The sequence below is a fragment of the Mesoplodon mirus genome, assembly GCF_964341445.2.
Source record: "Mesoplodon mirus genome assembly, chromosome: 16".
In the NCBI taxonomy this organism is placed as follows: domain Eukaryota; kingdom Metazoa; phylum Chordata; class Mammalia; order Artiodactyla; family Ziphiidae; genus Mesoplodon; species Mesoplodon mirus.
Genome location: NC_138992.1, coordinates 19857734 through 19873285, shown reverse-complemented (window position 1 = coordinate 19873285; position 15552 = coordinate 19857734). Strand labels below are relative to the sequence as shown.

Here is a 15552-nt window from a genome sequence, read left to right as displayed (position 1 = left end):
CGGCTGGACCCGTGAGCCATGGCCACTGAGCCTGCGAGTCCGGAGCCTGTGCTCCGCAACGGGAGAGGCCACAACAGTGAGAGGCCCGCGTACCGCAAAAGAAAAAAAAAAAAAAAAGAAAAAAAAATTATGAAAGGCTCATCCCTGGAGGTGTCTGAGCAAAGGCTATCTGGCCATCTAGCAGGGATGTTGGAAAGGACACGTGGGGAGACACCTGACTGAAGTGGTAGGGGGACACTCGTTCCCCACCCTATTTCTTCATGGAAGAACTTCCCTGACTAACACTCCTGGCCTCTCTCTCCTCCCCTCTGTTTGGTGCCCTTGGAAGCAGGAAACGGGTTTGCCCAGACCAGCCTCATGTTCTGTCCTGTCTTATGACCTGGGTGCCTGATGCAGTCTGCTTTCTCCCAGGCGGTTAGAGGGGCACTTCCCAGCTGTGCCAGTGACTAGAATACCTCATTTAGAGGGAAAATATTCTTAGCAAATCAATTCATCTGAAGACCTAAAGGATATTCTCCAAAAAAGCTTTATCAGGAATGAAGCTGATATTCTGATCTCCATTCGTATTTCCCATTGAAAGGCGTATTTTTAAACTGACCCCATAAAACCTCAGATGACATCTGAGGTCACTTCCAACATTCAGAAATCTATTATCCTGAATCATCAAGACAACCAAATTCAGCATCCTAGGTTTAAGAATGCTGAGGAGTATAGAGGTGATGTTAGTAAGCTTTCTATCAAAGGGTGTTAAAAATGAAGAATAAATGCTGTTATTGGAAAATTAATATGTGGGAAACTCATGCCCTGATGATGTCAAAACTCTACTATGCAGATAGAAAATGCTGCTCGAGATTCAATAAAAAATGTAGAGCAGTTCATACAAAAGAGAAATGTAACAAAACACAAAGATATACAAAAGTAGAACACACTATCCAGAGGGAAAACCAATGAAGACAAGAAAATGTGCAGATGAAGCACTGTGGTAGTTCAACAAGCCCACATTTTATTGGGCTATACTGGGTTCCATGAGGTAGTGTTCTCACAGGTACAGCACATAAAATAATTACTCCACTTCTTTGGACACTTGTTTACTACACACCCCACTGACCTCCATGGGTAATTCTAACTGTGATAAAAGACTAGGAAGACAATAGCAGAAGGGTAAATGTTAGCAAATGCACAGAGCCCACAATCCAAAGGTTTCAAAAAGATAAAGAGGTTTCCCCTTTATTCAATAGCATAAGCGGAACTGCCAGATTTCAGGGTGCTACATCCCAGAGGAATATTTTGAAAAGGGGAAAGAGGTACAAATGGGCAGTGTCTGAAGCACAGAAAGAACCAGAAGTATTCACTGATTTTGTAGGAGACCACTGAGAAATATGACGAGTCAATACTGACCACCTGCAGGGGACATTCACAGGGTAAGTATTTATTCCTGCCGACATCTAAAGGATTCCCACCTGTGTTCCACGAAGCAGGCCATGTGGAAACCTTTTACACATTCAAAATAGCTTCTAAAAATGCACTTTGTATTCTGGGGAGCTCTGAGTGCCTCACCCACGAAGATAAGTCTTTAAAGTTGGGAGGGGAAAGAACCCTTTACAGAGGAAAGGCTTGATGCTGAAGGAAATGAGTTGATTTTAGCAGCCACCACAGGAAGAATACCAGGCACAGCCAGGGGCTGAAACTGCCTCAAACCTGAAAAGATTCTTAACTGTGCATAAAAAAGAATCCGAACATTGCCTGTGAGCTTACACCTGGCCCCAGTAGAGCTTCCTCATCAGCATTCCAAGCCCGGCCTCAGAAAGCTGGGGAAAGAATCTTGCAAGCACAGGAAAATAGACAAATTTCTTTCCTTCAACCCTAATCTGATGATTTAAATCTATCTATCCTAATGCCTCTCAGGTGTTCTAACCATCTTATGCCTGTTAAGAGCACTTCTGCAGGGAGTTACCACTAGTAGCATCTCTTCTGATTTAACTCATCTGCCATAAAATAGCAGGTGCCTTCTGGACACAATGAAATTCTCATAGGAAATTTGCACAATGTTTTCAATACTGGTGTGTTAAAACATACCATGAGTTTCCTTAGACTTTGGAGAAACTGGAGGGAGGAGGGGGGAGTTTGTTTAGAATTTAATGTATTTTAAACAAAGGCATCAGAAAGATGTTAATGTAGTGGAATTGTTGGTTGAAACCAATTTAAAAAAATGAAACAAATACCAAGGTTAAAGGGTCATTTTCAAAAGAAGTTAAAATCGTGACTCTCATCATATACAAAAATATACACATGTTTAAGATTTTGTGGAAACTGATAAGATGTTACAACCAACACAAAGGAGAAGCCAAAGAGCAGACACGTGTTCAGATCAGGAGGAATGAAATGAATGTGTAAATGGGAGACAAAACTCACCTTTTCCACAGTGGATTGGGAAGCCAACTGAACCTCTGTGGGATGGAATTTACACATCTACCAACAAGAATTATTTTATACTGCTATCACTTACCTACAACTTACAGCGGTGTAGACCAGCTTCGTAGAATGAGAATTAGATAACCCGAAATGATGTGTGCTATTGAGGATGCACAGTTTTCTATGGAGGCACAATTTTTTCTCTACACACATCACTGACTGTTTTATTTATTGCTGTATTCCCCAAACCTGGTACAGGGTAGATGCTCCCTAAATACTTGCTAAACGGATGTCTACTATGTATCAGGCATAAAGCTAAACCCTTCACATGCATCATCCCCTTTAACCTTTCCAACAACCCTTTAAGATAAATATTATTCTCAGATCACTGACTTGAAACTAGTTTGTGTGATGCTGCACGGTTATTGCTTGTCAGAGGTCGAGGGGTGGAGAACAGGGGCGGGTGGGAGGAGGAGGATTCGCCTTAGGTCTGTAATCAGAAAGCCCATCTTTTCTTTCTTCCTGATTCTTTTTTCCATTCAATATGTCTTTTTTATTTATCGTCATGGTCCCACGCGCCTCTAAATTAAGGGATTGTTTATATGTTACAGAGATATAACATGCTTCCCTGATGAGCATGATATTGGAGACCCTTGCTTTAAGACACATAAATGAACAGCAGTACTCAGGAGAATCTAAGCATAAATAAGAGACATATGGACATCTTTATTGCGGCCTCGCAGATAAGCACAGGATACTTACCAGCCCAGCTCCCAACCCCCATCCTTAGGTGCTCATTATAATTTTCAGGATAATAAAGATGGATGAATTCATCAGTGTTTAGGTGTGTGGTTTGTTTTCATAGAAAGTGCAGCAGCACTTAGGAAAACAGCAGCAGCTAACATTCACTGCCTGCTTACTGTGACCATGAACTACTTTCAAACTCTGAGGCGGGTACTATTATCATCTCCTCTTTACAGGTAAAGAAAGCGGGAGTACACCAAGTCACCTTCACCGAATCACAGAGCTAAGCTGCAAGTCTGGGCTTTGACCTGGCACTTGTAACCCCCTCCCGGCCCTCACTCTAAGACACTCTACTGTCTGCATCGGCTGCGGAGGCTCTCTCTGCCATCATGTCTTGATTTTTCACAATCCTCTTTGCCCAGTTTATCAGAGCCTACAAGGGTACTAGGATTCCTGCAGCAGCCAGCATCACAGGGCTGGTAACTGCAGGCTGGCTTCAGTCCTGAAAGCCATCTTCGGGCCACTTGGCACCTGTGATCATTTGGGTAGTTTACATTCACCCTTGGAGAGGAACAGGGGACAAGAGTGGTCTTCTGAGGCCTTGAATAGGTGAAGGTCAGAAAGATGTGTGTGTCAAGTGTTAATCTGAAATCATTCTCTCCTAAGTCCCCCAACAATCCCCTGCTTTCTTTTCTTGCCAGAAAACAGGCTGCCCTCAGAATGAAGTAACAGTATGATTTTAGACACCTCCAGATGAGTTTCAACATGAAGAACAGCACGGTGCTAATATGTAGAAGGTATCAATACATGATTAACTTAGTGGTTTGTTTATAGCATTTCATTTAATCTTCACAACGACTCTCTGAGATAGGTATTGTTATTATCATCTCCATTTTGGAGATGAAGAAGTGAGGCTGAATAACCTCTCTAGGTTAAGCAGCTTGTCCAAGATCTCAAGAAGGCTGCAATTTACCAATACCAGAGGTGTTTGCGGAGACCAAGTATGCCACCAAAAGCAATGTGACAGCTGTTTGCAACACAAGGCCACTTAGCAGAAAGCTTTAGGAAGTGGTACCATTTACTCCATAAGCATTGAAGCAGGAGATCTTTATTTCTGACGGGGGTGTAATGCTCATCCTTTTCAAACCATTATAAACGCTTACCCTTCCCTCGAGGGTATCACAGAATTCCCACCCCTAACAAAAGGTAACACTACTTTCTAATAAGATCATGAAAAAGGTTTTGCCATTACTATCACACAAGCATTAAGAAACAGACATTATCTGATGAAGGTTACCATAATCAGCCAAATGGTTACTAACGGGTTGATAAATTTTAGGGGTGGAATAACTGATCCTGTATGGGATTTTCTTATATCCTTAAGGGAGGGACTAAGAAAAAGAATCTAGACACTTGGAATCTAAGCTAAGTTCTGACACTGCCTTCAGGATTTCAGGAATTTCATCCAAATGGGCCATTATCTCCAGTTCGGAGGAGAAAAGAAGCACAATACGGACCATTTCTAGGCTTAAGTTAGGAGGATTTCACTCTCTGTTAACTCACTTTGAGCTACACCTGTGTGTTCCTTACATATTTAAACATTACTAACTTGGTCATCAGGAATCTCTGATAATGTAGCTCAGCGTTATTTAAATGTTATTTAGAGACTTCCCTGGTGGCGCAGTGGTTGAGAATCCACCTGCCAGTGCAGGGGACATGGGTTCGATTTCTGGTCCAGGAAGATCCCACATGCCGTGGAGCAACTAAGCCCGTCCACCACAACTACTGAGCCTGAGCTCTACAGCCCATGAGCCACAACTACTGAGCCCACGTGCCACAACTACTGAAGCCCATGCACCTAGAGCCGGAGCTCTGCAACAAGAGAAACCACAGCAATGAGAAGCCCGCGCACCACAACTAAGAGTAGCCCCCACTCGATGCAACTGGAGAAAGCCTGTGTGCAGCATCGAAGACCCAATGCAACCAAATAAATAAATAAAAATAAAATAAAATAAAATAAAATGTTACTTAATATTAGAAGCCTTTTTTTTCCAAATCAAGTTTTCTGTGCAATTTGAATATGTGAAACAGACACACCCACCTCAACCCAAAGCATGTCCCTCTGGCAGCCTCTAGTACAACCAAGGGCGCCACGGAACGCACTTTGAAAACCACCCATCTAGTCCTGCTCTAAGGAGGTACGATCTGCCCCAGATTTTGAAGCTACAGGGTAAGAACTGAACTGCAAAAATAAATGCTTTCTGTTGGATGTGACCCTTTTCAAAGTGAAAAGGGAGTGAATATAGAGAGGTTAGCATTTCTGAAGATGCAAAGTATGAGTTTGGAAAGGGCTTGGCATCAGGTGTGCTGAGCTACTCGACAGCAAGTCCCTTTCCCACTAGAGGGTCAGTTTTTACTTAGAAGAAAGAAGAATCTGGACTGGAATGAGATCTTCTCAACACTTTTTCCCACCTTGAAGCACAATTTTGGTGCACAGGGCATGTTCCTCCATCCTATCTTTCATTATAGGGTTTGCAGAAGAGGAGGGTGGGAGGAATGGTACCCACGATCAAGCAGAATCTCAGGGCAGGTGGGCAGGCGAGGTCTGCAAAAGACCCCCTTACTCTGATGGGCTCCCACCGTGGACCTATCCACTCCCCCTTACCCACTCCATTCTCCAATTGAGAGACACAATCCTACAGGCTTTTACAGTTCATTATGCTGTCATATTTCCTGCTGCCAAGCACTTCTCAACTTCCACATATAATACTCGAAGCCCCTTGATTTAAAGGGAGTCTTAATTTGTGCTTTGAGGGTATTCATCTCAGGGGCAGTGAGTTAGTATTATTATATTCAGCCCAGAACTTTCCTATTTAGAAACCTTTTCTTAAAACATCTACCTACAGACCCTGTAACCAAATTAATTTGAAGGATCTCCTCCCTTTCTTTACTCTACGACTGCTACACTCTTATTTTCTCTAGGATCCCCCAACCCCTTACCCTGATTACCACATACTTTTATACTGGACATTCAAAATCCATGGTTCCCTGTAATAACCACTTATGCTTGTTAAGTAGCATGGCATGCCCGGATCTGGAATTTATCGTTCCTTTTAAAGTAAACCCATGCCAGACAATTTCAGCAGGGAGATGCTTTTTCATTTTAAGGGTGTGGGAAAGGCCACTGAGATGGGAAGAGGGAGAGGGAGTGAAATATTTCGGATACTGCATACTTTACCAGTTATGTCATGCTGTTTGAATGACTCACTGTAGATCTGATACTGATTCGGACAATGTTTCTTCAGCCACTTGCAGACATCCTGCTGAGTCCACAGAGCCACCGGTTTTGACAGCTTCACCGTAGCTGACTATAAATAAAGAAGGAAAAGAAGATCTGTTAATGCCAGCCTCATGCCTAGAAAGGCACTGCTGTTAGAAGTCCTATAGTGTGGTAAAGGCTACAGGCTGGATTCCCTGAAGATAAATATCTGACTCTTGTCTTCCTCTGAGCCTCTGCAGACCTTCTCCATGCCCCTGAAAGCCAGAAAGAAAAGGTCCAGGTGCAGAAGGCCATGAAAACTACACCTATTCTCAGATTCTCTCTACTGGGAGAAGTCCCCAGGAAGTAGTGTTTTCTGATGATTCCTTTAACAACAAGACAATTAGGTTGCTAAGCAACTGACTAAATTTTAGGGGTGAAACAGCTGCCCCCAAGTGGCCTTTCTCTGTATCCCAAGAAAGTGTCCATTTCTCACTATCCTCTGATATCTCTAGGACCTAGGATAACTGGCCCCAGCAGGTGCTAGTAATTACTTTAGGAATGAATGTTACAGGATTTAGATACCTACATACAAATAGCTCCTGAGAGCTCTGGATTTAGGGTGGTCCTGTAAAGTCTAGGAATTATTTATGCACAGTAGGTAAGGAAAAAGTCAATTCCACCAGCACGTGGGGAATGGTAATAAGATAATGAGTGTAGCTAGACTTCATGTAGAAGCCAACTAGCCAGAGTCATTTATTGCTCACTGGATCTTTCAGGGAGGCTCATGAAACAAAACGGAACACAAAGGCTTCCCTGGTGGCGCAGTGGTTGAGAGTCCGCCTGCCGATGCAGGGGACATGGGTTCGTGCCCCGGTCCGGGAAGATCCCACATGCCGCAGAGCGGCTGGGCCCGTGAGCCATGGCCACTGAGCCTGTGCATCTGGAGCCTGTGCTCCTCAATGGGAGAGGCCACAACAGTGAGAGGCCCGCATACAGCAAAAAAAAAAAAAAAAAAAAAACCACAAAAAAACAAAACAAAACAAAAAAATGGAACACAGAGGTGCAAAGGACCCAGCCTTTGACCAATGGCAGGTTAGAAATACATTCATTCATCAACAAGCATCAACTGTGCCAGATGCTGGTCTGCCTCACAGATCCCAGGGACTTGGCTGAGGCTAAGTGAGAGCTTAACTAACTAGCTATAATCTTTATCATTCTGGATCAGTGTTTGCATTCTGGATCAGGATTTTAATACAAGTAAGTTCTCTAAAGGATGTAGGACAGTACACAGACCTGGGCTTAAATATCACTGACCTCACTAGGGATCATTCTCTTTCACTTCTCTTCCAATCTCTCAGATTATGTGAAGGGGAGAGCCTTGACTTTGTATGAGTGTGATTTAACATCTTCCTAACACCTGCTAACATGATCTTTTACAAAGAGAGGGCTTCCTTCAGCCTCGGAACTGTCATTGGAAAGCAGAATTTTCATCTAGCATATAATAACTGCTGTGTTTTACTTTTTTAATAATTAAGGTTACCTTTATTTTATGACAAATAAATTATGGCAAAAATACATTGTATTTTCTGTAGTAATACCTAGATTGCTTTTAAAACAAATTTGAGTTAACAAAACCTGGGTCATTATTTACAACTGCCAAGATACAGAAGCAACTTAAATGTCCATTGATAGATGAATCGATAAAGAAGGTGTGTGTGTGTGTGTGTGTGTGTGTGTGTGTGTATATATAATGAAATACTACTCATCCATAAAAAAGAATGAAATTTTGCCATTTGCAGCAACATGGATAGACTTTGCGGGTGTTATGCTAAGTGAAATAAGTCAGAGAAAGACAAATACTGTATGATATCACTTACATGTGGAATCTAAAAAATACAACAAACTAGTGACTATAACAACAAAGAAGCAGACTTGCAGATATACAGAACAGGCTAGTGGTTACCAGTGGGGAGACGGAAGAGGGGAGGGGCATGATAGGAGGAGGGGACTACGAGGTACAAACTAATAGGTATAAAATAAGCTACAAGAATATATTGTACAAAACGGGGAATATAGCCAATGTTTTATAATAACTATAAATGGAGTATAAGCTTTAAAAATCGTGTCTCACTATATTGTGCACCTGTAACTTACAATATTGTACATCAACTATACTTCAATAAAAAATGGGTCAATTTCAAGAAAAATTAAGGAAACAATAATACAGATGGTAACAGTAAAAACAGTGGAAGTGAAATGCAGGCGATTCAAGTTTAGAAAACAGTGTTCAGGTGTTATTTTTTATTAGTATATTTTGAATTGTATGATCCTTTGGGCCATCACTTATAAAATCATTACAAATGAAACATCATTTTTTACTCTGTGCTGTGGTAATTTTTTTTCTTTCACTCTCAGGAGTGGCAGACTGCATTTTTCCAAAGATGATTTTATATATGCACATATACATACATACACACATACACATCTCCTTTTCACTGACTGTGACTTTCATTCCTCCGATATTTGGGGTTGATGTTGTCTCCGTCTGCATTTTGACAGGGTTCATGGAGGGCCTAGCCAGTGGAGTACAGCAGAGTTGGTGCTATCTGTGACTTCTGAGCTACATCAGAAAAGATACAGAGCTTCTGCCTGGCTCACCCTCTCTGGCACTCACCTTCGGAACCTGGCCACTATAGCATGAGGAAGCTCTGACCATATGAAGAGACCAGGTATAGGAGTTTTGGCCAATCCCCCAGCTTAAAGTCTCAGCTGACAGCTACCACCAACCCTATCAACTGTCAGACAAATGAGTAACCAAGCTTTAGATGATTCCGGCTACCAGGATTCAAATCTTCCAGCTCAGACTTCCAGACGCCATGATGCAGAGACACACATAATCCACGAGCATCATGTATTGTTGTCTTCCACCATTAAGTGGAAGTTGGGGTAATTTGTTTTGCAACCCTAGTAACTGGAACACTCAGTGAGGATACAATAGTTATGACTGTGCTCCCCGGAGTGCCGTGCACTTAACAGATGCTCTACAGAGCCACGGTGAACAAGCGAATGAATTAAGGAAATGAAACCATTCTCACTGAGCCTGAGCTCACAGACCTGCCTTACTTTTTTTTTTTTTTTTGCGGGTACGCGGGCCTCTCACTGTTGTGGCCGCGGAGCACAGGCTCCGGACGCGCAGGCTCAGAGGCCATGGCTCACGGGCCCAGCCGCTCCGCGACATGTGGGATCCTCCCGGACCGGGGCACGAACCCGCATCCCCCGCATCGGCAGGCGGACTCTCAACCACTGCGCCACCAGGGAAGCCCTGCCTTACTTTTAATCAGCAGCGAATTTCAAGTCTAGCCCTCGCTGCTCTACCCCGACTGTGTGCTGCTCACGTGGCTCCTAATCAGACTTGTCCGTCTCTCCCTTCCACTCTGCATACTCTAGTCACAGCCTGCCAGCCATCTTCCCTCTAATCACTGCATACAACCATTTCAATTGCTTTCCTAATTTTGATGAGAAAGAAGGGCCTCTGGCATGGATGGTGCAAATGAGTGCATGTTTTGTTGTTGTTTAGCTCTTTCCCTTTTGCTAGTCATCACTTTTCCCTCGCATGATTAGGAAGCCAGAGTTTCAGCTCTTTTAGCTAGGAATGCACTTCCCACCATGTTTCACAAGTCAGCACCTCTGAATCTGGCTCCTTCCTGCTCTAAAAATTTTCCTTCAGATTAGCTGAATGAGTTCTTAGCTGACACATCATTGCCCTGAAACCCCTTGCAAGTTTCTTGCAAGGAAAGCTAATCACATCTTTTGAAAACCCCTATAAACCAGTCACAGAAGGCTGTAAATTAGGAAGGGAAAGGCAAGAAGATAAATTGCTTATACATCAATATACCAAACTTCCTGGGAGGTCATTCTTTAACTTGCTCATTTCCTAGGAAATGGAGCACCCTCAGCTCCAAGACAAGTCTCATCAACTGGAGATTCAGGGGGAGATTAATCCAAACACACCAAGTCAACTCAGAATACATCCTCACCGGCTTACCATGTACTCTTGTGTTATAAATTTCCTTTTATTATAAATCCAGGTGTTCTGAGGCTAACAATCCAGGTGTTGCTTTGCTTTGCCTTCACAATATACTCTTACTCAGCAGTAATTTGGTGTTACATGCTTGGACAGCAATAAACACAAAGCTTCAGGTACAGATTTTTAAGACCACACAAACCTACGGGGATATGCCTCCGTGTAAACAGGCATAACAAATACAGTGGGGAGGGATACAGATTCCTACCATTAATAAGCCCTGTTTGTCTCTTACTCAGATAGTGATACATGTATCGGCCCCATTTATCAACTGATTCTTAGCCTTGGCTCTAATATGAACTTGTTATTAGTTTGCTACACATTAACATTTTTTATCTGAATAATTATTTTCTTAACATCTTTATTGCAGTATAATTGCTTTACAATGGTGTGTTAGTTTCTGCTGTATAACAAAGTGAATCAGCTATACATATACCTCTATCCCCATATCCCCTCCCTCTTGCGTCTCCCTCCCACCCTCCCTATCCCATCCCTCTAGGTGGTCACAAAGCACAGAGCTGATCTCCCTGTGCTATGAGGCTGCTTCCCACTAGCTATCTATTTTACATTTGGTAGTGTATATATGTCCACACCACTCTCTCACTTCGTCCCAGCTTACCCTTCCCCCTCCCTGCATCCTCAAGTCCGTTCTCTACGTCTGCATCTTTATTCCTGTCCTGCCGCTACGTTCTTCAGAACCAAGTTTTCTTTTTTTAGATTCCATACATACGCATTAGCCTATGGTATGTGTTGTTCTTTCTGACTTACCCCACTCCGTATGACAGTCTCTGGGTCCTCACCTCACTACCAGGACATGGAAGCCACCTGAGCGTCCATCGACAGACGAATGGGTAAAGAAGATGTGGTCCATGTATACAGTGGACTATTACTCAGCCATACACATTCACTTGTGAAGAGCCACCATGGACTTCAGCTGCCCCAGTGCGTGCTGCCTTCTCTATTCTCAGAGCAGACTTTTGTTCTTTCTGCCTCAGCTGCTCACCTAGCAGCCCAGGTCAACCTGCGCTCCTCTGCCTTCTGTCATGATGCCCCCAACCCCAAGAGCACCCAGGCTTGGGGAGTGAATGCCATAACCGGGCTCTTTCCTTTCTTTCTTTCTTTCTTTTTAATCAAAGTAGAGTTGATCTACAATGGTGTGCTAACCTCTACTGTGCAGCAAAGTGACTCAGTCAGCCATAAAAAAGAACAAAATAACACCGTTTGCAGCAACATGGATGCAACCAGAGATGATCATACTACGTGAAGGAAGTCAGCAAGAGAGAGACACCTACCGTATGCTATCACTTATCCGTGGAATCTAAAAGATGGCACAAATGAACCTATGTACAAAGCAGAAACATAACCTGGTTTCTTTAAAAGGCTTAGACCTGATTTCCACGGGCCATTTGGAACAAGCATGTGTTAAACGCACATCAGTCTATTTATCACGTTGTCCCACTGGGAGGTGCAGAGTTGTCCCATCTTCGTAGCTCCAGAGTGTTACTTCAACTCTCCTCCTTTCCTCTGCCACCCAACACTCATGCCTCTCTCCGCACCCAACGTTAGATAATTTTCTCGAATATGCTGCATTTTATTTCCCCCCACAGAAGGAGCCTAAACCGAAATAACAGTTTGTAAAGCAAAGAGATAGTATTTCATATTCAGTAGAAAATAAAGAAAAAAAATCTTGCCCAAGGCAAATATCAGAAAAAACACTGGCCCTGTTTCTTTCTGTACACTCAGGCCTGCTACATCATTCTCTGGATATCCATCCCTGGAGACAATTTTGGTTTGTTCTGCTGCCCCTGAAAGAGGCTGGAGGCAGTTTGCTACCTTAACCTCCATGCACTGTAACACCAAGAGGAATTCTAGGCATTTTCTTTCTGAATTGGTCCTGGCCTTTCTATAGACAATCTGAATGTGTATTTCAGATGGCTTCACGTTCTGTTTTTTCTTTTTCTTTTTTTAGCATCTTTATTGGAGTATAATTGCTTTACAATGGTATGTTAGTTGCTGCTGTATAACAAAGTGAATCAGCGATATGTATACATATATCCCCATATTTCCTCTCTCTTGCATCTCCTTCCCACCCTCCCTATCCCACCCCTCTAGGTGGTCACAAAGCACCGAGCTGATCTCCCTGTGCTGTGAGGCTGCTTCCCACTAGCTATCTATTTTACGTTTGGTAGTGTATAGGGGCAGGACAGGAATAAAGACACAGACATAGAGAATGGACTTGAGGACACAGGGAGGGGGAAGGGTAAGCTGGGACCAAGTGAGGGAGTAGCATTGACATATGCACACTTTCTGTTTTACAGAGACCTCACTTTATGCAAAAGACACATTACATTCCTGAGGGAAAAGTTGTTTGCAAATTACTTTTTTTTGCAAGTAATTCCTACTTTAATTTACCCTTATTCAATAATTTCAGCTACATTTTACAGTAACTTCTGATTTGTATTTAACTGGAGAGAGTTCTCAAGTTTTAAGTTCTTTAAGGTAAACCTGAAGCATTTCTGCTAAGTAATAAAAAATGCTTTAAAGAAGTCTGATATTGAAAGAACATATCAATATTACAAAGTGCTTTTAAAGTTAAATTTTATCTTGTAATTCAATTATCCCTTGTTTTGCAATATAAATTCTCTTTTAATTTACTGTGTTTTGATTTATAAGAGAATGCTGAAATTTTAAGTCCCCAATAGTTGTACAAACTCTTAAGGAGCTAAGCTTACATGAAGCCCAGCGGGTTGATTGCGAAAAAGCAGAGAAAGCAAAGACTTGTTTATTTCCACTGGCAGGACAAAGCAAGCTTTATGGCCAAACATCAGGAAGTGGGCAACATACTTGCAGCATCTCATTATAAGCAAGCATTTGCAAACTCTAAAAATGCTTCTTCCTTCTCTTACCATCTTGTAATGTTTTTTCTTTAGTTCTAAGTCTTCTTTTTATTGGCTTCTATTGTGTCATCTTACTCAAGATTGGAAAAAGGAAGGAAGAGAGGGGAGAGGAACACACACACACACACACACACACACACAAACAATAACCCATTAATGTATATTTTAGCAGCTTTTATGCTCATTTACCAAAAAAAAGGGCCTCTAATGATCAAGAAGGATGGGCTAGTTCACAGAATACTTGGCATTTAAATTATATAATTTTAAAGTACTAATAACGCCCTCTTCTGCGACCTGAACTCTTTCATGAGAAAACAGTGGTTAGACAAATTTTAAAAGGTATCTCTTCTATTGTATTCTATCCCCAGGGAAGTTTATAACATCCACCTGGTCACTTTTGGGTTCAAACCAAAATGTCTTAGGATGAATGACGCTCTTAAACATCTTGTCTTCTCAAGAGAGGGTATCTCGCTGCTAGAAAGTTTCCAGGTAAAAGCTGAACACCTTTCCTCTTGGATGAATGAAAGATGCATTTCATTCACATTTTCTAACTTTGACCACTGCTTTAATATCACCTGGATCACTTTATGCTTCCTAATTTGTGATGCTCATCTCTTCTGAGCAGGATGACACCTCTAAGTAGCAGTAGTGGCTAAGCAACTTCAGTACTTCTTCCAAGTACACAGTGTGGCCCTGATTAGTTTCTTCAACTGTTTTCCATACGGCAACTGTTTTAGACCTTTCACTTTCCAGTCTCCTCCACAGGGCACTGTAGCTTGTTAATATTTCCTTCAAAAGGCAGTGTCTTAAATATGATGAATGAAATGTGTTATTAAGCCTAAACCTTCATTATTACTGAGTCGTATCATTGACTATACAGGACTTAGGGGAAAGTTCTAAAACTTTGCATCTTCTTTAAATGAATTTCTGTCAAGCTACAGCTCTCTTATACTGAAGGTAGATTTTTGTGAACCTCAATTTTGCAGGTTTCAATTCATCATTTGAGATCCTTATTAAACAGGGTACTTGGTTATTCTCCCATATCTGCACCATCCATGTAAAGAAAAGGTCTCTGAGGTCCTCAATAACTTTAAAGACTGTAACAGGGTCCTGGGATTAAAAGTTTGAAAACCACTGTTTTTAAGGCATCATCATGGTGGTGTCATTAAAGTAAAAAAAGACCTTTGGCTTGACATAATTGTTTTCCCTTAATTTGTCCATATTGAATTTTTTGATGGTTTTTTTCCTTCCTAAATGCTCAGAATCATAGAAACTGAAAGTTTGAAGGAATCTAAATAGTCAGTAGGTTCAAGTTTAAACCCAAGGCAAGAGTCCAATACACTTTAAGACATCTATCAATAGAATGGTGACTAGTAAACCTGGGCCATGATGGATGTATCAAGGGTGTGTGTGTGTAAACAACTTTACTTGAATACATAAAGAGCAAATGTCAATCCCTTAACTGAAAATAATTACTACATTTTTCTTTTCTCTTTTTTTTTGAAGCTGCACAAGATCTAAAGAAATCTGGATCTAGATCTGAGAAAGTGATGATCTAGATTCAAGACCCTCCCTGAAAGTTTACAGCATTAGAAAATGCATCCTGTGAAACACACCATTATTCCATTGCTATAAGCGTTAGTGGTTCAAAATGGTCCTTTGTGTCAAAGTCAGACTTCCATCATCTTTCTCACTGATTTTTTGAGTCCTACCTCTGGAGCAATTCAAGACAAATCTCACTACCCACTGCACTGATTTCCAGTCCACACATCACATTGGTGCTGTCCGTGGGATCACGTCTTTTAATTGTATGTCTCTCTCTGTTGTCTCCCCAGAGTAAAGAATCAAATATACAACTGATCACTTCACAGTTCCATATGCATACCAAGGAAACTTTTCTAGTTCAACCTGGCCAAAAATGAGCTCCTGTTCTTCCTCTCAGAACTGTCTTCTAGGGCTTCCCTGGTGGCGCAGTGGTTGAGAGTCTGCCTGCCGATGCAGGGGACATGGGTTCGTGCCCCGGTCCGGGAAGATCCCACATGCCGCGGAGCGGCTGGGCCCGTGAGCCACGGCCGCTGAGCCTGCGCGTCCGGAGCCTGTGCTCCGCGGCGGGAGAGGCCACAACAGTGAGATGCCCGCGTACCGCAAAAAAC

The 15552-nt window shown here is 42.2% G+C and overlaps 1 protein-coding gene across 1 annotated transcript in view; it reads right to left on the bottom strand.

The window, feature by feature from the left end:
- SAMD12 (sterile alpha motif domain containing 12) overlaps nucleotides 1–15552 on the bottom strand; it is a gene marked incomplete at its 3' end in the record, with an annotated part of 252591 nt that overhangs the window by 44087 nt on the left and 192952 nt on the right. The window contains exon 3 of the mRNA XM_082601196.1: nucleotides 6395–6524. Coding sequence (XP_082457322.1) covers nucleotides 6395–6524 — 130 coding nt within the window. The remainder of the gene's footprint in view (nucleotides 1–6394; nucleotides 6525–15552) is intronic.